General features: G+C 46.4%; 2 protein-coding genes across 4 annotated transcripts; one reads left to right on the forward strand and one right to left on the reverse strand.

Moving 5' to 3' along the window:
- Window positions 1–3706: 3706 nt before the first annotated feature.
- Mrpl46 (mitochondrial ribosomal protein L46) lies at window positions 3707–11455 on the reverse strand. The gene is made up of 4 exons (NM_023331.2): window positions 11173–11455; window positions 9766–9952; window positions 8804–8977; window positions 3707–4091 (listed from the first exon to the last, which is right to left on the reverse strand). The coding sequence occupies exons 1-4, from the start codon at window positions 11392–11394 to the stop codon at window positions 3823–3825; spliced, it is 852 nt and encodes a 283-aa protein (NP_075820.1). The 5' UTR covers window positions 11395–11455; the 3' UTR covers window positions 3707–3822.
- Window positions 11456–11496: 41 nt separating this feature from the next.
- On the forward strand, window positions 11497–21354 carry Mrps11 (mitochondrial ribosomal protein S11). 3 transcript variants are annotated; one of them, NR_153793.1, is made up of 6 exons: window positions 11497–11789; window positions 11939–12046; window positions 17041–17139; window positions 19003–19132; window positions 20244–20305; window positions 21008–21354. NR_153793.1 is itself a non-coding variant. In NM_001360702.1 (6 exons), the coding sequence occupies exons 3-6, from the start codon at window positions 17090–17092 to the stop codon at window positions 21113–21115; spliced, it is 354 nt and encodes a 117-aa protein (NP_001347631.1). In that variant the 5' UTR covers window positions 11497–11789; window positions 11939–12052; window positions 17041–17089; the 3' UTR covers window positions 21116–21354. The 3 variants fall into 3 exon arrangements, 2 of the variants coding, with proteins under 2 accessions (NP_001347631.1, NP_080774.2); NM_001360702.1 differs by having other exon boundaries at window positions 11939–12052; window positions 20240–20305; NM_026498.2 differs by having other exon boundaries at window positions 20240–20305.
- The last annotated feature ends 79 nt before the right edge of the window (window positions 21355–21433 follow it).

Consider the following 21433-nt stretch of genomic DNA (forward strand, 5'->3'; position numbering starts at 1 on the left):
CTGGGGAGCAACCACCCAACCCCATTAGCTGAGGTAGCATCGCATCACATCCAGAATGACCCCCAAACCCTGTGCAACCCCCACAATGGATGTGTCCGCTGGCAACAGTGATGAGCGTTTTCCTCCCTCACCCCATTTTATGAAGTAAAGTCCCAAGGCAGGTAAAGTAACTGGCCATCACCCAAGCCTCTTGGAAGGGAGGGGGCTGTGACTGCCCTGAGATTTCAAGCTAATGGGTTTTATCTCACCTTGTGTGTCTGGAGCTCCGATATCTGGGAATGCTTAATAATTGGGTTCCTGGCCTTTCAGCTGGCATGTTTTCCCCTCATAAGATAATAGAATGGGTCGGCAGAGGTCTGCTTTGCTTTTAGTGCCCCCATAAGTCTGGGTCTAAAGGTAGCTCTAGAGTCCCTGGTCCAGGGTCGAGCAAAGCTAACGCATCCAAACAGCCAGAGGTAGTTACAGGGCTGATCCACTTCACTCCTTTTGTTGAGTGTAACCCAGTAATGTTCAAATTACCCATGTCCCTTTCCAAACAGGTCAGAAATGTTTGGCTATCACAATACACACCCTAGGAAAGGTGAGAGGAGTTTTAAAGAGATATGACCTACACGGGTGATTCCAGAAGCATTTGGGAGCCTACATAGGAAGCAGGACAGACAGACAGACACACACATACACACACAAACACAGTGATGTCAAGTCATGCATGGTGCTAAAGAGCTTTCAAAAAATTATCACATCTCCTGGGTGAAGCAACATCATCTTGGTTTTCACTGGCAAGAGAGTTCAGGCTGATTAAGAACTAGCTGCTTGCAGAGATGGACTTCAGTACCAGCCCCTAACACCTAACAAGAAATCCCGAGCAACAGAACTACTTCTTCAAGTCTACTCTTCATTGATAAAATTAGGGTAAAGATACTTGCCAGCTGGTTTAAATAAAAATGTACCTTGTGGATCAGTAACCTCATTCTGTCCCTCGTTCCTGGGAGTGCCTTCACTATGCTTATGGTAGCAGTAGCCAACACGTGTCAAAACCTCAAACAGCCTGCTGTTTGCAAGCCTGGTGTCCTAGGGAGAGCCGACTAACTGGCTACTCTCCGAAGTCCGGGTAGATAGAAGGATAGGCTGACTCGTCTTACTATAAAGAGTTAAGTATGGCAGCACACAAGAAGTCAGACGTAGGCCCAAAGGGAGCTGACCTTGAAGGTACATTTACAAGCATGCCAGGATTTTCACTTAAAACTAAAAAAAAAAAGTCGTCTCAAGAGATTGGGAATCACTGGGACAATCTCCATACCCCTCGAGACTCTTGGGGGGCTCAGAGGTTGTTTTACAGACTATCCACAGGCGCGCGCACACAGGCCCCAGTCCCAGCCCTTCCTGACTGCACAGCCATGCCTGCTACTTGAACTCCCTCGCCATCATGTGCAACGTTCTCTCCTTCTCTCGTGGTCCACTCTGAAGGCACTCAGCCCCTGAAATAGAACCGTCACTTAGTTTGCCCTGGCCTTCTCCCCCAGGACAATGTGCTGGATGGGTTTATGTCAATGTGACACGAGCTAAAGTCCTCTGAGAGGAGAGAACCTCAATTGAGAAAATGTTTTCGTAAGATAGGCCTGCGGACCCCACAAGCCTGTAATGCATTTTAACATCGATGGATGGGGGAGGACCCAGTCCAGTGTGGGTGCTGCCACCCTTGGGCTGGTGGTCCTGTGTTTTATAAGCAAGCAGGCTGATCAACACGTGATGGGCAAGCCAGTAAGCAGCACCCCTCCATGGCCTCTGCACCAGCTGCTGGCTCCAGGCTCAGGCCCTGTTTGCGTTCCAGCCCTGATTTCCTTTGATGATGAGCAACGCTGTGAATGTGTAACCTCTTCCTCACCAGCTTGCTTTTGCTCATGGTGCTTCACCATCTCATCACAGGAATTGGAACCCTAAGACAGGCAGATACACAAGAGACAGTTTTTGGTCGCATTGGCAGCCAGTGGACGGTTCAAGGCGACACTCGGCAGTCATTTCTAACACCGTGCCGATCACCTTTGCGTTCTGCAAAAGTCGCACTCTGAAAATAAAAACCGCCTTGGAGAAGAATCCTGAGACCTGTGAAATTCTGTAGCTAATGAAGACACGGGCACAGCTAACCTCCTCAGCTTGCTAGTCCCTGCCAGTCTGGAATCCTGGGCATGTTAGTTTTTGAGAGGTGAGCCTTGCAATACAAATCCTCAAGGACCAGTTCCAGCAAAATTAAGAACATGGTCTATGATGAGACCATCTTCATCAGTTTTTTTTTTTTAAACAAGAGGTTGGGGTACCCTCACAGCCCCTCTTTTACACTCAGCCCCCTCCCTGGCATGGCTGACCTCCTAGAAAGGCTACTAGTGATTCTGGCTACTAAGCCAGTCCCTATTTGCAATAAAAGAGGGCACCTCTAAAATCTCTAGCCTTTCCCTAAGTACTCAATCTTGTCCCTGCTATCTCAAAATATTGACCTTCTGGGGGCAATCTCACAGGAACTAGCAGAATGTCAGGTTATTCTGAAGCCATTTCTCAACTTACTGATTGTAAATATGCTATTTACCTCTGCAGGCACAGCTGAAAGCTGAGCATGTGGCTGTGTGGAATGCTTGCCCAACACATACAAAGACCTAGGCTGGATCCCTAGCTCCACAGAAAGTAAAAATAAACGCAGAAACACTAACAGGATCTTATGCATGGAAACAAAAATAAACCCGGTGCCCCTGCCTTCTAGGTTAGAGATACCCATTGCCCTAACAGCAGGCAGAACAGTTCACAGACACAACACACTCCAAAACCCAGAAAGTACACCTTGACTCTATGGCTATGGCCATTCTAAAGCGCCACTACCTGCTCCTAATGAGTCAGCCTCCCCTAGGGGCTATCAGTTATCGGAGAAGCCATGCAGAAGGTAAAGGCCAAAGAGAGAAGCAACAGGATTTAGGAACCCAATCTTGATTTAAAAAAACAAAAACAAAAAAACAAAAACCCATCCAATTCCCTGACCCTACGCAAGAACAGTGGGTCTGCGAGTGTCTGAGCACTCTGAGCAGACCCTGCACCTCAATCGCCTGCACTGTGGACTCTGCAGTAAGTGTTTATCTGTAGACCAGCTTCTGGGGATGAGTCTGACCCAAACACTACACTCACACATCAGCCAGAGCCCCAACCCCACAGCAACAAGCCAGCATCCTCCCTGTTCCCATGAATCTTTGTGCTTTACAAGCGGGGCATATACGATTCTGCCACTGGCAGGCTGGAGAGAAGCTGAACTTATTTCAGATGACCATTGCTAAACAGTTAAGAAGTGATTAATCTCCTAAATATAAAACTTCCAAAATGGAAGCTCATGAAGGTAGGAGAGAGGAAGAAGGTATTTCTTCCTATTAAACGGAAAAGGGAAGCTAAGATGGGAAACAGATGTATGTATGTATGTATGAATGTGTGTGTATGTATGCATGCATGCATGTATAGTCACACGCGTTCCCACACAGGCTTTTCATGGACCCAGAAACTATCAGCACTGGTGAATTTAGGTCAATTCATTTCTTTTTTTCCCCTGGGCCCAGTAGGTCTGTTAATTCACTGTAACATAACGCTTTTACTTGCTATAGAGAAATAAGCTGTCCAATCTGTCCTGGCCCTCTTCACTGGGTAAAGCCAGTTGTCCACCAAGGACAAATCAAAATTCAACACAATGACAGACACATTTAATTCTCGAATTGAGTCTGCTTCTTGACAGTCCTGTAAATGGTCTATCAACATTGTTCCTGAGGTCCTACATTTGGCTCGTGTGAGCAGCATTCACAGGCAGCTGAGTCCATCAGAGTCCAGGAGAAATCGCCTGACCTGAGCCAGGTACTTGGGCTGCAGATAGTCACCCAGCTCTTCCTTACTGGCCCACACATGGCGGCTCTTTTTCCCAGCCTGCACAAAGTCTCCAGTGAGCAGCAGAGCTTTGAAGAAGAAGACCTTGACCCCAAGGTCACTCTCTGTCTGAATTGCCTTGGGGAACTTGAACTTGTAGTGGCCACAGGGTGCATTCCCTAGGAACTTGGCTTCCATGTTGTTTTCTGAAGAGAAAAGAAAGAATTGGAAGATTAGGGTACAGCCATCCACTGCTGCTTCATCCAAAGCCACTTCTAACAGAGCTAAAGGTGATCCAGTTGCATGTGGCAGTCCTGAAAGGGGCTCCTCCCTCTCAAGTCAAATGCTCTCTCCCCTAGGTGCCAGGCTGCCACTCACTGTGGGCCTACAAGTTCACAGTGCAGTTAAGATTATCTGGGAGCCATGGCAGGTGGCTTCTGCACTCAGCCCTGTCATCAACTGTTAAAACGGGACCGATAAACTTGATATCTGTGCATCAAAGCTCATCACCTCTTAAGGGTTTCCAACCCAGCTGGGCGTGGTGGCGCACGCCTTTAATCCCAGTACTCGGAAGGCAGAGGCAGGCGGATTTCTGAGTTTGAGGCCAGCCTGGTCTACAAAGTGAGTTCCAGGACAGCCAGGGCTATACAGAGAAACCCTGCCTCAAAAAAAAAAAAAAAAAAAAAAAAAAAAAGGGGGTCTCCAACCTGACCTTAGGGGAGTGGCCATGAGGGAGCTTCTGCAAGCTTTGCCTTGTGACTTGGGTAGCTTAGAACCCTCTATAGCCCAGGCTGGCCTCAAAGTGGTGATCTCCCTGCTTCACTATCTAATACTAGGATCAAAGGCATGTATCACCACACTCAAGCCAGATCTGCGCTCTGCAGTAAGCAATGAAGGAAGAGTTAATAACCCTAACCTAGCATTTCAAAGATGGCAAAATGCAGAATTGCTAAATGGCACCTGAAGAACAGTCAGCTAAACAAAAAAGCAGAGTTGGAGCCCAACCTCTCAGTCCTCACCCTGTGACTGAGACCATGGGCACTTGAAAGAAACTTCATCATCATAAAAGTTTGTCCGCGTCAGATGATGCTTTCGTGAATAATTTGTATTTTCTCAATTATGATGTATTTTCAAATTTTTCAGTTAAAAAAAAAAGAGTATTAGAAGAATATATATTTTACATATCAAAAGGGGCCAGCCTACCAAACAAGACATTAAGTTAGAAAAAGCAATTATGTTTGCTCACAGAAAATTCAAATCTTCCAGAGAAAAAAATAAAACACACACACACACACATACACACACGCATACTACAAAAATAAAATGATACACTGGAGCAGAATGTGTTAGTGACACCAACACTCCCAATGTTCTCAAAGCAACCAGCTCCTTGGGAGGCAGAGGCAGGAGAATCAGCAGTTTAAGGTCATCATTAGCTATGCGGTGACTTCGAGGCCAGCATAAACTACATGAGATCCTGTCTCAAAGAACAAAACAACTCAGAAAAGCATTTTCAGCACACTTAACCAAGGAACAGCATCTTACAGTATCAGGAAGCACTTGGGAGCCAGGCTTGGGACAATGCCTCTCTTGTTCGGACTCTGGAGACGGAGCCAAGAGAGCTGCAAACTCAAGGGCAAACTGGACTACGTGGTGAGTTAGTTCTAGGCCAGCCTGGGCTACACAGTGAGATCCTATCTCAAAATAAGTGGAAGTCAGGACTTGGGAGGTGACACAGAGGGTATAGGTATTCACCCCCAGCCTGATGGCCTGAGTAAGATCACCAGGACCACGTGGTTCAGACAACCAATCAATCAGACCTGTTCTCCGACCTTACACTCCATGCACAGCATGTGCGTGACCACACAACATACACACAAATAAATAAAAGTAATTTAATTTTTTTAACAAAAAAATCTTTCTGTGCTTGAACATGTGCAGATCATTTCTAAACGACTGCACGGGAAAGCACTCTCAGTGAGCACGCCTCAGAGAAGCACTGTCAGTGAGCGCGCCTCAGAAAAGGTGAGAGATCTTCTCGTGCTGCGCTTACTAGAGCTTGATGCCATTAAACATATGCATGAACTGATGTTCTCAACACAACATGACTAGCACCAGATGAATTTACATACAAAACGTGCTCCCATGTACAGCGAGTATCTGCGCGGGCATCTGGACGTGGTGGGATTGAACTGGCACAGTTCTTTATATTTTCCTGCACTCTCCAAACTTAAGTGAATAAGGTATATAATTTTTCTAAATCTGGAAAACACAGATTAAAATATTATCAAGTTAAAAAACCATTTCACTACAAACAGGAATGAGGAGTCTGAGCTGACAGTTCACAGATTCACAAATATGATGAGCATATTAAAAGATGGTTGGTCTCAGCAACAAAGAGGCAAACACTACACACTAATTCAAGAGAGACTGTCTCTACCGCTGCCACAGCTACAAACTCAAATAAGAACAATCTCCTACACTGGTGAGGTCCAGGTAAGCTGGCTCCACCATAACAGCTCCTGTCACCACACAGGAAGTCAACAGGCTTGGCTCCCGAATCCTCACCTCCTCCACGTGCACACCTCTGGCCTGGCGCATGCGCACCTCTGACACGGTGACTCCACCTCTTGAAATTCCACGTTGCAGAAGGGTAGAGCCAGTGGGGACGGAATGTACTTTTGCTTTTCTTAAATATTTATTACGAAAATTCTTCTTTGTTGTTCCATTTTAAATTTTCTACTTTAGTAACTTTGTAATAAACTTCTTTACCATCAGTTTATATTTTATGTATTTATTAAATAGAAATATACCTATTTGGAACCCTTTATTTCCTTAAGCATTTATTCAGTGGGAATATTAAAAGACACCGTGTGCCAAGACAGAACCCCTTCCCTCAGGCAGAGAAAAGGAAGAGCCGAGCAAGCACCATGCATGCTTGTATGAAGGAGCCTGAGAATGTGCGCCCAAAACCCAACTGCCGATTCCTACGTGACCGCTAAGAGACCGACAGAAGCAATGTAGCTTGTGGCCTCTCCTATAGACTAAGGAAGACCCTAGTGAGAAAGGCTCAAGGGGCATTTCCTAGGAGTTCTCATCCTGGCACAGCCAGTCAAGTGGCCATGTGCTTACGCTACTACCAAAGCCACGTTCTCAACACCAGAAAGTGGACCACGTGACAGGTACTGCTGAGAACTCACTAAGAAGTACAGACTCCTGACCTTCAGGGAATTCAGAATTCTAGCAAGAACAAAATGTGCAAATAAACCATTATGGTGCAACGGTGTAGGTGAAAGAACGTGTTCCACACGACGGCAGAAGCAACCACAGGGCAGGCACTGTGCCCAGCTGCTAGATAGGCCTGGAAAAATGGCAGCCACAGAAATGTCTCCTGCATAAACTGCCTGCATATGCAGGAGCCTGGGGTAAAGAGCTCTCCACTTGGAGATGGCATTCTTCCTAAATGGACCTGCATGCCACAAGCAGAGATGCTTGCAAATCCACTGACTCAAGGAAATACAAGGGCTCTCCGTGGTTAGAAATCAGGTTATATATTAACTTGCTAAGAGCTGCCAGGATTGGGACCAGAATAAAAACTGTAGGCTACTTGTGTGTCTATGGAAAACAGTTAAAAATTCTATGCAAAGTGACATGGAATTTTTATGCAGAAACCACATGTCAGCAGCACTGGAGATATAAAACAAAATCGAGGCGGAACTTCCTTTTGCATTTTCAGTAGTGTTTCTCCACCATGCTAATTTTGCTCTCTAGCAATATGGAGAGACTTTTTTTGGTTGTCACACTGGGGCTAGGGGTGGGAAACAAAATATTGCTACTAGCAACTTGTGAGTAGAGGCCAAAGATGCTAAACACCTTACAATACAAAGAAGAGTGTCTCACAAAGAATTACCTGGCCTCTAACATTAACAATACCATAGTCTAATGAGAAGTGAAGGACATCACAGCTAAAGCTGTGAAAATAAAGCCGGATGACTTGCAACACTCCAGTATGACCCAAAGATGCATGCATCATAAAGACGGCAGGGATAATGTTGACAATTCGAGTTGAATCAATGGATAAGCTATGGTACAAGCAGCAGTGCTAGGAATAGAGGTCAGTGGTAGTATGCTTGCCCACTAATCACAAGGCCAGTAGCTCCATCTCTAGTACTTACTGAAAAACAAAACTTACATTTCCTGAGTGCGAGAATTCTGATTGATGCAATTGTAGCTAAGTGATTAAGGCAATGGACTGGAAATTCTTCTCCCAGCTCAGGTACAAGCTTGCCAAATAAGGTTTCTCCCCTTGGTGCTGGGGCTATACCTCAGCTGGCACAGTGTTTGTCTAACATACACAAGGCTCCGCGTAAGACTGTGGCTCAGGCATATAATCCCAACACGCATGCAAGAGGCTCAGAAGTTCAAGGTCATCCTCAGGTACAAGGCCACCCTGGCTACCAAAAGGAAAAGAAAGAAAAGAAAGAAGAAAGAAAGAGGAAGAGAAAAACAGAAAAGGAGGGAAGGAAGGAAGGAAAACGGAGAGAAGAGAGGAGGGAAGGGCTAAGAATAGTGTTTACTGTACCAAAATCTCAATATAGAAAGATAAAAATACTCACTTATTCTAAGGAAAATCATTGCCAAGATTTTTGTTTGATTGGGTTTTGGTTTTTTTGAGACAGGGTCTCTCTATGTAGGTCTGGCTGTCCTTGAACTCACTATATAGACCAGGCTAGCAGTGAACTCACAGAGACACACCCCTGCCACCTCTGCCTCCCAGGTGCTGGAGTTAAATAAGTGTGCCTTCATACCCAGCCTCTTACCTGAATTTTTACTCATCAGTATCCATTAAACTTTCCACTGTCTATCCTTATGCCAACCTGAAATGAATCTGGGGGGATTCAGAGGGTAAAGAGTCTACCTGAGAGTGTGGCCAGGATTCGCTCAGCTGTCCCCCGAAGGGTCTCCCCGGGCTGCCACTCGACTTGAGGAAGCATCCAAACATCTTGGTCTCCAAGTTTCTCTCTGACTAAGAGGACAAGGTTTCTGTCTAGCTTTCGATGCAACGAGGTCCGGTCATTTTTTTTGTCAGCTTCTATAAAAGGGATGATCAGAGGAAAGAGAAAAATAAGAAATAAAGGACTATGATGTACTACGGGCAAGGGTTTTGAGTTTTAGAGCTTTCCATCAGGAACTACCACAAACCCTGTCCTCTGTTTAAGCCAAAGTATAATCCTAACTCAAAATGAAAGCTAAGAATCGAAACCAGAAATAAACTCCTCTCAAAAAGCAACGTATAGCTGAAACATTTGGAAAAGAAGCAATGCCTGTGAAAGTTCGAGCGTAAACACTAGAATCTAGCTCAGAGGCAGTGAGTGCACTTGCCCTGCAAGCAGGAGGTTCTTGAGTTCAGACCTCGGCAATGTTACACAGTTACAAACAAACAAACAAACAAACAAAGTCTTGCCGTTGGATTTAACGCTATTACCAATCTAACTAACTAACCCCCACCTTCTCTGTTCTCCAGTCATCATCCTTGAAACAGGGACAATAGCACTCAGCCCCTGCTCTCAGAATGACTTCTAATAAAACAGGAATTGAGGAGAAAGGCTCAAGTCCTCCCACTCTCTGATCCAGTGACAACCTCAAGTTTTAACAGAAAGAAAAGACTCTTTACTTCTACTGAAAATAGCATAAGCCTTTTTAAAAACTCATGTTAGGGAGATATAAGGAATAGGGAGGGAGTACTACTTTCCTGAAAACTGTTTTGTTACTTGAAGCTTGTTATTAAAATGCAAAGCAAAAGACAGGCAACTGTCCTTCATTTGGAAGTGAGAATTCCTGTCTCTCGCTCCCTTGTGGTTGGCCCAGGAGGTCACAAACCTGTTTCCCGAGCTCCAGGTCTGAACTGTAGGAATGCCTGCTCCCACATATCTTCTAAGTCTTGTGCGAGCGTAATGCCCTGCTCTTGTTCCTCATCATAAAGGTCAGCTTTCTTCTTTGCCAGTCGCTGAGCTTCATCCAGAGCACGGAGCTCATGGTCTGAATACAGGCTTCTCTCTACCTCGATCTGGGAAAGGGAAAAGGAAAAGGAAGAAGAAAAAAAACAAAGCTTCTGTGACCTTGACAGGCTCAGACGTACAACTCTTAACACAATCAGAAATAGAATGAAACACTATACAGATTTAAAAAAAAAAAGCCCACTGGATTGTAAGTAGGCAGTAGGAGAACTTCATTAAGACTGTCAAGGAGAACAGAGGGCACTGAAGACCCACTTCCCACACACTAGGTCTACTCGTCTCTGATCAGCATCTATTCAAGGACTTTCCTGCCATGAAGACTTTCCAACATCCTTCTTCCTAGTCTCTCTTTCTCCTCATGCCATTTCTTCCAGATTTCTATCCATCCTTCTTATTTCAACTCAAATACCTCTTTCTCAGAAAGATATTCCTGGATACTTCTCAGGAAAATAAAACCTATGTGGTCCTGTGTAAAACTCTTCTAGTACTCTATGTTTTCCTTAATAGCACTTACCAAAGTCTATAATTAGTCATAAGACTGGTTACTGATTGTATCCCTAATTCCAGTACCTGGAAACTCTCTGCGAAGCAGAGCGATGTGCCTGTCACATCCACAACTGCCTATCACTTTGCACACAGACGCACAGTATTGGCTACGAATACCTTTATGGTGAAAGAAAAAGGACTACCAAAAAAAAAAAAAAAAGTCAAGTGAGTGAATACATTGAGCAAAAAGCACTGACGGGAGTTTCCATTAGTATTCTCCAGACAAAAGCCTTTTGGAGTCTAGGGATACGGAAGACCTTCCATCACTATCTCCTGACCCAACAGCAACAACACTTGGGTTTTTTGTCTTTCACAGAAATTGCTCCCTGAGGTAAAGCAAACTTTACCGCATTATCTTAAGGATGTGCCCACAGTCACCACGACTTTCGTCCTAACATCACAAACACTTCTCTATAGTCTGAGAGCTCCTAAGTTAAAGGGAGTGATTCCTGTTTGCCCCCGGATCCCTACAGTATTGAATGAACAAGAAGGAAGCTATCCACACCGAATGATCAAGAGAAAACAAGCCAACTAAACTCTTTCAACACCTGCTATATCCTAACCCAACTCAGTACGGTAACTTCATCTTGCAGATGTCACTAAAGGTCGAGAAATGAAACGTTTGCTCAAGGTCACACGAAGTACCAGAGTCTCCATGGAAATCAAGACCTCCTTGATACTGTTGCTTCCCTCCGCCGCACCAGGAAGCCCGTGACTGCCTTACCTGCTGTAATAGACCCGCCATCTCTTCCTGCAATGGAGTGAGCGCCTTGGTGATCAGCGGTGGCCGCTGCAGACACAAGGCGCCCGACAAGCGCCATGGAGACCGGCTGCTTGAGGACGCAGCCTCAAGGGACAAGCCACGAGAACTACCTGCCCAGAACCTGTCAAGCTGCCGCCAGCCTCTAGCCAGCCCTAAAAGAGTACGCCCTACGGGCGCCGCCATCTTTCTGTCTTCCCACAAGGTACCGCGGCGCCCGGCAGAGCCCTCAGCCAACCCCAGGTTCCCATGAGGCAACGCGGGCCGGCGAGGGGCGGGTTTACCGAGTGGAATGAACCATTCCCTTTGGGGGAGGTAGGTGAAATTCTAGTGTTAGACCACTAGAAAGGGGAAAGTTCCTACATAAATGGTTTTATAGAGCTTTAAATTTGAAGAAAAAATACTTACAGGACTATTTAAGAGCAATCAGGTGATTTCCTGTCTGTGAGCACCCCCACAGAGGCTCATGGTGCTGGCTCGAGCTAAGCCAAGCGCCGCGGAGGGTCAATTTCAGTCATGCAGGTTTTAAGAAACTCCGGGTCGTGGCTCCTGCGGTCCTGGGCTGGACATGGAATGACCAGGTAAGGATTACTCTTTCGAACCCACTGTCACTCTCGAGCCTGCCCGCCTACCTTCCTTCCAGACCTATGTGCCACTTGAACCCCCCAAAATACCGTTAATCCAGTCCCTCATCGTACTCTCTCTCTCTCTCTCTTTTTTTGCCCCCCAGGTTTGTGGGCATTGCCCCAGCTAAGAATATCCACACCGGAGCCCCGAGATTAGAAGACTCAGCTGCCAGGCAGAACACTGAAAGGGAAGCGGCTCCAAGTCGCTTCAGGTGAGGGTAAGTGGATGCAGCGCTCTGGAAAGTTGCATCCTGTGACTTCTGCCCGACACCGTCCAAAATCATAGAAAAAGTTAATTCCTGGCTGTCATTTGCCATCTGTGGGAGCTTGTGCAAATCAGCACACTATACGTGGAGATAATGCTTAGAGGGGTTGTTGGGAAAATAGAGGGATGAGCAGGGGCATAAGGTAGCTGTTCAATTAGCAACTGTTAGCTAAGTGTCCAATGTATATAAATACCAGCTTTCTTTTCCTTGTGAGATAAGCTTTAGATCCGACTAGCAGCTTTCTCTGCCTCCAACATAAAATGTCTTGAAGAACCACACTAACTGCACATCTAGATTGTGCCTTTCTTAATTTCGTGCCTAGCCCTGGGACCTGGCATCCTGCAGCATCCCACTAGTAGAAATACTTAATATGCAGGCGGTATATATGTTCACTTACCTTCACATCTGTTTAACAGTTACAAAAGCTACTACTACCTGTTGAGTACCAGGATAAATACAGGAAATATAGGTTATGTCTCCCCAGAAGTAGTACACAACTTGCAAAAACAACACACAGGCAAATGTATTAACCATAATCTGATCAAAAGGATAATAGAGGTAAGAACTGGCTGGACATTTAAGAGAGTAAGGCACACTTGAGGAATTCAGGAAAGACTAAGTACCGTGGACTGTGGAAGTGACTAGGATCTCAGCTGGACAAGATCATTGTGATCGTGGCAGGCAAGGGTAACGTCTGTGGAAAGGCAGGCTGTCAGAACTGGCTTGTGATGCCTCTAGAAAGGCATTTCGGAACCTGTGGGTTGCAACCCCTTTGGGGTTCCTAAGGCCATCAGAAAACACACATACATACGTTACGATTCATAACAGTAGCAAAATCACAGTTAGGAAGTAGCAACGAAAATAATTTTATGGCTGGGGGTCACCACAGTATAAGGAACTGTATTAAAGGGTCACAGCATTAAGAACACTGAGGACCACTGCTCTAGAAGGATCCAAATGGCAGAGGACAGCCCTGTCTCCCTAGAGCTTTTACACTTTATCCCCTGCAGGCAACGAGGAGCTACTGATGGAATTTGATCCAGGACCGTTGTAGCCGTTCATTTGGCAATCCCAGACACTACTAGGATTGTTGGGGTTCTGTCCCTGCTCCAACAGTAAAGCAGGCAATCAGGCATAGCCGTATCTGTCCAGTTCTGGGACGAGTTGATGCCATGTCATTCACTCACTCATTCATTCGTTCATTCATTCATTCATTTTTAGGATGGCCTTGCTGTGCAGCCCAGGCCACCCTCAGACTCACAATCCTCTTGCCTTGGCCTCTTGGGTGCCTGAATTACTAGAGCATGCCCCAGCCTCAGCCTTACTCTTTAGGGAGTCTATAACCACTGTGTTGATGTGAAGCCATGGGGAGCAAGAATGGAAGCTGAGAAGACTTGAAAGCAGTTAGAAAGCAGTGGATATAGGTAAAAATAATGGTGTCTGGAATAGGGTGATAGTTTTACTAGCCAGCGGACTTTGGTTTTTGTGTTTTATTTTGTTTTGAGACAAAGTCTTGCTGTGCAACCTAGGCTGGCCTGGAATGTGCGGCAGTCCTTAGTCTCCCGGGTGCTTAGGGATTACAGGCATCTGTCCACACCCAGCTACAGATCTGTTAATATAAAATGTGAGAAAAGGAGAGGTGTGAAGGCTCAAAACTGGGCGCCAAACAACTGAAAATATGGAATTGTTATATATTAAAATGTCAGGGACTAAGAGTTGAGATCTGTGTGGTTAAGTTTAAGATGCCTTATGCTTGCTTTCGAAAGGCCTTGTGTAATCATGTATAATAAAAGAAAACATTTGAGACACTTAGCATCAGAGTAGGAGTAGAGATGCCATATAGACGGATATCTGGAAGGAGGAAGAACCAGCAAAAGAAAACTCCTCCCCAAGACAGGAAGAAAGCCAGACAAGATTTCCCTTTTAGTGTGGTGCAGCAAAGTAGGGACCCGAGCCGTGTTTGGCACTGCAGACAGGATGGGGTGGCAAGCAGCTAGCATGATTGCTCATTGGATTTAACAGTATGGAGGTGGTTGGTGACCTTCAGTACAGCCTTTCTGATGGAGAGCTCAGAAATAACTTCTCATTGTTTCAAAGAAAATAAACAAGTATTGTCATTCCTTTAAGGAAGCATTGCTGTAAGGGAAAATGAGAAGTTCTTAGGAACTTGGGGTTTAAAATGTGTGGAGTTTTGGGTGGGGGGTTGTTTGGGGTTTTTTTTTGTTTGTTTGTTTATTTGTTTTGTTCTTGTTGTCTTGACTTTATGACATGACCGTATGTTTTGCTTCTGGGAACCAGAGAAAGACTGATACTGAAGTGGGAACATTGCCAGAGCAGTGTCCTTGTGGGGCTAGTGATGCAGCTGGAGCGCGATGACAGGAGAGTCCTCCAAGGCCTTGGGCACAGATGTTCCGTGGTGGAAGCTGGAAGGAAGTCTGATTGATTCTATTTCTCTGCAGAGGCCATCAGCTGGCCCCGAGGAAGCAGGCAGGGCTCAGATGTTTACAGAGACAAAAGGAAATATAGAAGAGGCATCCAGGAGAGTGGGAGGATAACTGAATTGAGGATGATTGTCAGGCATCTTGAGAGCCTGCTCGATGCTGGCAATTCATTAAGATGAAGCACTGGGTCTTGGTTGAGTCAGATTTTGCCCCTCCCCACCCCCAGGTTCTTAGCAGTGTCTAAAAAGTTCTAGTGGTCATAAATTAGGAGATAGAATCCAGTGAAGTAAAGCCAGAGATGCTACCAAGCACCCCACTGTTCCCAAGGCAGCCCCCCACAGAAGTGTTAAATCCAAAATGTCAGTCAAAAAGCCCTGGTGTAGAGAGAGACCAGTCAACCATGCCGTGTTTGCACAGACTCAAATTATCTAGAGAGATGGATTTAACAAGGGCTGGGAGTTTGCCAGGAGACTGTGAAGAGAGACAGGGGAGTTGAGACTAGGATTTAGTCCCCGTGAGGAGAGAAGTAGTACCTGAGGTATGTGGAGTGACAGCAATCTGACGGGCTCCTCAGAGTGCTGCCCTGAAGATAGCAAGGGGTCAGGGGCGGGGGTGACCAGGAATGCTTGAAGCCAAAGTTATGATGCATGCGTTGGTAATGATAATGGCTGCCTGAGACCCCAAAAAGTGCATAGCCAAGGTAGGACAGATGACGGTTAAAGGAGACAAGGTTTAGAAATAAAAGTGCAGATCTTTTGGAGACCTAGCAGAATTAGTCAGTAGCTATTTAGAAGTAGTGCCAGATGACACTGAGCCAGCTATGGTGTTTGCAGTTTATTTGCATTTTAAATATTTTTTTAAATTAAATATAAGTGTATCATCCCCCTTCCATTTTCTCTTTGTAATACTTCCTTTATATCCCCCTCTCTCCTTCTCAAATGTATAACCTCTTTCTTTTTTTTTTTTTTATTTAATTGTCGGAGGTGTATTCCTAACTACATAAATATTACCTGATCAGTCTGTATAATGTTACTTGTATGAATATTACCTCAGGGTTGACCACTTGGGATTGGATCTCCCATTTTCAGTATTCCTTAATTGCTTATATTTGCACTTTTAAAGATTTTACAATTAAGCCAGGCATGGTGGAGCACACTTTGATTCCAGTACAGTACAAGCGGGGGCAAGTAGATCCCTGTATTGGGGGATAGCCTGGTCTACATAGTGAGCTCCAGGCCAGCTAGAGCTATATACTGAGACCCTCAAAATAAAACAGTCCATTGGTAAATGAACCTCCCCGCCATGAGAGAAGGCAGAAAGACTAGTCCCAGAAAGCTCTATCTCTCTTAGAGCCTTCCTTAGAAGAACTCAGTATACCTTCAACCTGAGAGAATCTTGTCTTGTTTTGTTTTGTGATTGGCTCTTGCTATGTAGCCCAGGATGACCAGGAACTCTGTCATCATAGCTGGTCTTAAACTCATGGTTGCTCTCCTGGCTGGGGTGTCTTGATCTTGGCCATGCCCTAGATTAAGTGGCTTAGGCTCCTAGTTTAGATCTTGCTATATAAAGGGCATTGTACTGGTTTTACTCAGACTGACACTTGTATTTGCACAACACGGGTGGGGAATCCATGGAGAAATGATGGTCACTGAAACAGTAGTGTCATCTACAGGACTGGGACACTTTCCTATCAGTACAGAAGCTGATAGGCCAGCCGCCCACAGAGGCTGTGTGTCAAGCTAAGACTGGGCCACAGAAAGCAATGCAGTGTGCTGAGCTTTTGAAAATATCCCTACAGAAGCAGATGGGGCGGGGTGGGGGGATGCTTGAATGGTAGCGTGTTTTCAGCATAGTAGAAATGCAGTGTGGGTGTGTGAGTACAAGTCTGAGTCTGATTTAGGTGTGTAGGCATAATGAAACAGCCGAGTGACTCCCATCTGAAATGCTGAATGACAGTGCTGTGCGTGTTTACACTTATAAAGAACACAGACCCAAGGCCAGTCCCCTGGGCCCAAGGCCTGGCTTTTCGTGCGCGCTAGCCCTCTTTCTGTTTGGGACTTGAGTTCTCCACCTGAACAGGAAGACTCCAGCCTCAGGGGAACCCAGTAACCCAGCACACCGTCAAGGCCAGTGTTCCCAACGCTGAAACACTAGAGTCTCCATAAGGTTTGACCCGTAACAGGAGCAGAGCGCCTCCTCCAGAGCCAGGGGTTTGTCAGCGCTTTTTTGATCTGGTGTGTGTGTTGGGGGAAGGATGGTGTGGGAGGTTTGAGGCCTTTTGTGGTGGTAGATAACAGAGGCTGGGCAGTCTTACGGTATATCCTAAGCTGTACGTATCCCTGTTAACCTTGAATTCAGCCTTCCACCCTGCCCTCCACCTTGCTTGGCTCACAGTATTCAACTATTTTATTTTATTTTATTTTATAGCATGTATGTATTTCCTTTGATTTAAAGAACTAACAATCAGGAAATTAAAGAAAATGTTTCTTCTGATTGCAGCCTTTACCCTCCGGTTCCAGGACAGGAGAGCTCTCTGCAGTGGGCAGGGATGAAGTTTGAGGACGTCCCAATTGCACACATTAAAGCAACCTACAACAAGTAAGAAAAGGGTGCCCGCGTGAGTCCCCTAGGAACTGCTTCTGCCTCAGGCCTTCTTGGAGTAGAAGTCGGGTGTCAGATGCTAGCTTCGTCTCTTCTTTCTTTATAAGCTTACTCAAGTTTCATGAAACTATAAAATAGATTGAGTACAGTGTAATTGTAAGGGTTTCTGCCGTCCTTGGGACTCCTATGCTAGCATCAGAAGGGCTGCATTCGAAGCAAGTGGAGAGAGAAGCAGTGCTCAGATACATGATTTACTTGTAAAGTAGCCAGAATGTATAAGCCCCTTAGTTAGCCTTCTTACCTTAGGCCCTGTGCACTGCCCTTTCCCTAGCAGGGCTAAGTGTGGCGGTGAAGGAAAGACTACTGTGTGCTGTGGGGTGCTAGCACAAGACACAGGTGCAGTTGGGCTCCCAGCTGCAGAAGCATAGGGCACTGGCGACAGCTTTGCAGGCTAGGTCCTACTTGAAAGTGGGATCTGAGTTTGGTGGCATCCTGCCTGCCACACAGTTGCAGCACAGCACTGGAGACGATAATCCTGGCCTAGAATGCGAGCACCCAAGAGCCACAGAGCCTACAGCAGCATCTCTCTCCCTTCTCGTGAGCTAATGCAGACGTGGCTTCTGAGCTCTCCACACCCTGCTGTGTCTGTGCCTTTTCAGTACGCCCTGAATGAGAATGCTTCTGTGTAGCTCCTGAAGTGTAAGCGACCCCAGGGGAGGAGTGAACTCCATAACAAGACCAACAGGCAGGTGGTCCCTGCTCAGGGCTGACCCAGCAGGTCTCCTGGACAGCTCCCCTTCACTTTCCCCTTCCCAGGAACACCCAGAAAGCTCTGCAGAAAGTGGGGTGATGATAACCAAAGGGGAGACAGAAAACATGCCTTAGAATTTGCTTAAAGTCAGTCTTGGGGGGTGGGTGTTTTCTAGACAGGGTTTCTCTGTGTAGCCGGGCTGTCCTAAAACTCACTCTGTAGACCAGGCTGGCCTCAAACTTAGAAATCCATCTGCCTCTGCCTCCCAAGTGCTGGGATTAAAGGTGTGCACTATCACTGCCCAGCTTAAAGTCAGTCTTAATTACAATTTACCATTTTAAAGCAAATTAGGAAAAAGCTTCACTTACTTAAAATAATTTTTGGTCAGAGAATAGAATGTCATAAGCATTTGAATTATAATAATATTATAGGATAACTGGTTTTGTGGGATTATTTTGAGTCTTTATGGTTACCTCTGAAATGATAGATACTAGATTCGCTTCAAAACAGCCCATGGATGAGGGCATGTAGCGGGTTTAGAGGAGACACTGTATTTGGATGTGACGGTCATTGTTGGAGCAGAATGAGGTAACAGGTCTCTGGCATTTATTCATAAACTTTTTTAAATTACCTTATTACATGTTTACTTAGTTGTCAGGAGTGATCATAAACATGAGGTGGTCAGAGAACAATTTGCACAAATTCTCTCTTCCCACCGTGTGGGTGCACCTGTAAGCCATCCCTCACACACTCTTCTTTACATTGTTGTAGTGGAAGATACTCGAATTTTCTCAGCATTGTCTTTTTAACAGTTGCCTAATGCAACGCATGTAGGTTTTTATAAAACACCAAGCGATGTCACATCAGGGAAAATGCTGCCCCAGGGAAGGCTTCATTCAGGAGGAAGTGGTTCCTTCGGGTGACGCTCCCCTGTTGGGTGACGCTCTCCTGCCCTTGGATTATGGCACTCCCCCTAAGTGTGTGATTTGCCCATCTTCCTTTAGCGGAGGAAGCTAATGACCTTTTCTTTCTCACTGTGGCTCCTAAGGACTTTAGCAAGCTCCCTTCCTTCCTGAGCAGTACTAGATCTGTGTGCCTCCTTTTCCCAGCACACAGATCCAGGTAGTCTCTGCCACCAATGCGTCCCTGGCCCGCGCCTCCTGTGGCACAGAAGGCTTTCGCAATGCCAAGAAGGGCACCGGCATCGCCGCACAGACAGCAGGCATAGCTGCCGCAGCAGTAAGTACCTGACTACGTGGCTCCACTTTCCTTGTGGCTTACAGTGGGGAAGTCTCATTAAACCAGATTCGGAAACCAGCACATGCCAGTGTTTGGGGGCCTCTGATCTTTGCCCACCCCTGTTAGATGCCCTGACACTGCCGCTGCTTTAAGAGGCCTTTGTAGAAAGGTTACCAACTTTCTCTCTCAGCTTCAGTGGAGAAGAAAGATGTCATTTATGTTCAGAGGAATAAGCAGAGAGCTGAAGGCTTAGGAACCAACACTCCCTCCATGAAAGACCACTGGGCTGTATTCTATTCAGGAAGCATGTCTTATAGCACGGGTCCCAAAATGACGTCATAGATCTTTCTAGAAGCAAATCAGGCAGCTCCATTTCAGACACTTCATTAGTACCCTGTCTTCAGAAGAGCCTGCTATTAGCCACTCTTTCAAGAGACTCGGATGCTGGGGATTGGTCAGAGTCAGGGAGCCAGTTGAGCTCTCTGATGTGAACCCAGATGGGCCTTGAGCCAGAGCTGCGTGTTTTCTGGTATAGCAAAGACCACAGATGTGTGCACTCTGACAAGCAGGATACTTCCTGAAGGAACACCTTGACCTTTAAGCTAGACGTAAGGCAATCTTTGACTGCTATGAGTAGTGATCACCAAAGCACAGAACGATGTAATTGCCCATCAGACCATCAGACGGAGCATAGTCGGCTAAGCAGCACATGCCAGTGTTTGGGGGCCTCTGAGTGGTAGCTCTTGAGTATCTTCCAGGACCTGTAGTGAATGTGTTCCTAATCTGGACACATACTTAACTGTAAAGAAACTAAATCCCACTGTCTAAGTGGGCCCGACCTTGATATCCATGGTGACACCTCAGCATTTGGAGGAAAACCAGGCAATATCTACAAGTGTCCATTAGATGGCAGTGCAGTCCTGTCACCTTCGTTCCTTGGCTCTGTTCACTAGCATCTACCCTTGTCCACTAGGCCTTAACTCCCTCTGTGTCTTCTGCCTCACTGTTTGCTTCTGTCATTGCCCTTATCCCATGAGTCCTGGGGACAGTAGCCAGAGACTGGGCTGCAGCACTGTCTCAGGGGCATTGACACTTGCCTCTCTCCAGAAAGCCACAGGAAAGGGAGTGACCCACATCAGAGTCGTAGTGAAAGGCATGGGGCCAGGACGCTGGGTAAGTTACTAGCGGTTCTCCTGGGGGGGGGGGGGGGTCTGTGTATGTATGTCTGTGTGTATCTGTGTGTCTGTGTGTGTGTGTATGTATATGTATGTCTGTATCTGTGTGTCTGTGTATGTGTGTGTGCGCACGCGCGTGTGCATACACGTGCACACCTGTTCTTCAGAGTCAGGTATAGAGATAGAAATGTCCCTTAGTGAGTGACATGGTATTGTTTAAAGTTCCTTTCTGTTCCTGTGATCTGCTAATCCCCGCAGAGCAAGCCTGGGTCATGGATTAATTTATTACCTTCTTGGGTCCCAGCCCCTTGGATGGAAAAGTAGTCTCTGGGGGACCATCTCAAGCAAGTCCTCAGCACAGACAGTGAATGCGATGGAGAAGGGTCAAGGCGCTGGGCACCTTGAGAGGGATTCTGAGACCAGTGGGGCTAGAGCTTCCTCCAACAAATGACATCTCTCTGACTTTAAAAGAACGAGATGTTGGGGTGTGAGTGTGTGTGTCCCAGGAGAAGAAAACACTCCTGTAAAGCTACCAGAGTGCATAGATAGAACCTCTTTCCAGACTGTAAAACACAAGGTGGAGGCAGGGGGCTGGAACCGTAGACATCAACAGTGAGCTTCCATCCTTCTCGAGCCCTGCCTGACGATGGCGGTCATCATTTTGAAGCCTGTGCCTTTTGCCTATTTCTGATCTTTCCAGTCTGCCATCAAAGGACTGACCATGGGGGGTCTGGAAGTGATCTCAATCACAGACAACACCCCGGTCCCACACAATGGCTGCCGACCCCGGAAGGCTCGAAGGCTGTGACGGGAAGGGAGCCTGCACTTGGACCTGGCCTCAGGTCTTGACTCCTGTGGATCCTACAGAAGGCCCACTGTGGAAGCCGCTGGAGCCGGCTGTTCTCGAGCCCTCCTTGGGGAAACACTCCTCTCCTCGCACCGAGGCTGGAAGTGCCAAGCTGGCCTCTTGGACATGAGGGAGTGGGAACCCCAGGCCCACTGTGGCCAGCTCAGCCTCTGCTCCAAAAATAAAAAACTATTCTCTGTAGTAGCTGTGAGTTTTTGTTCCCAGTATTACAGACTTCTGAAAGATTGTGAATAGAGGTGTGCCTGGATAGAAGGGCTA

The sequence above is a fragment of the Mus musculus genome, chromosome 7, assembly GCF_000001635.26.
Source record: "Mus musculus strain C57BL/6J chromosome 7, GRCm38.p6 C57BL/6J".
In the NCBI taxonomy this organism is placed as follows: domain Eukaryota; kingdom Metazoa; phylum Chordata; class Mammalia; order Rodentia; family Muridae; genus Mus; species Mus musculus.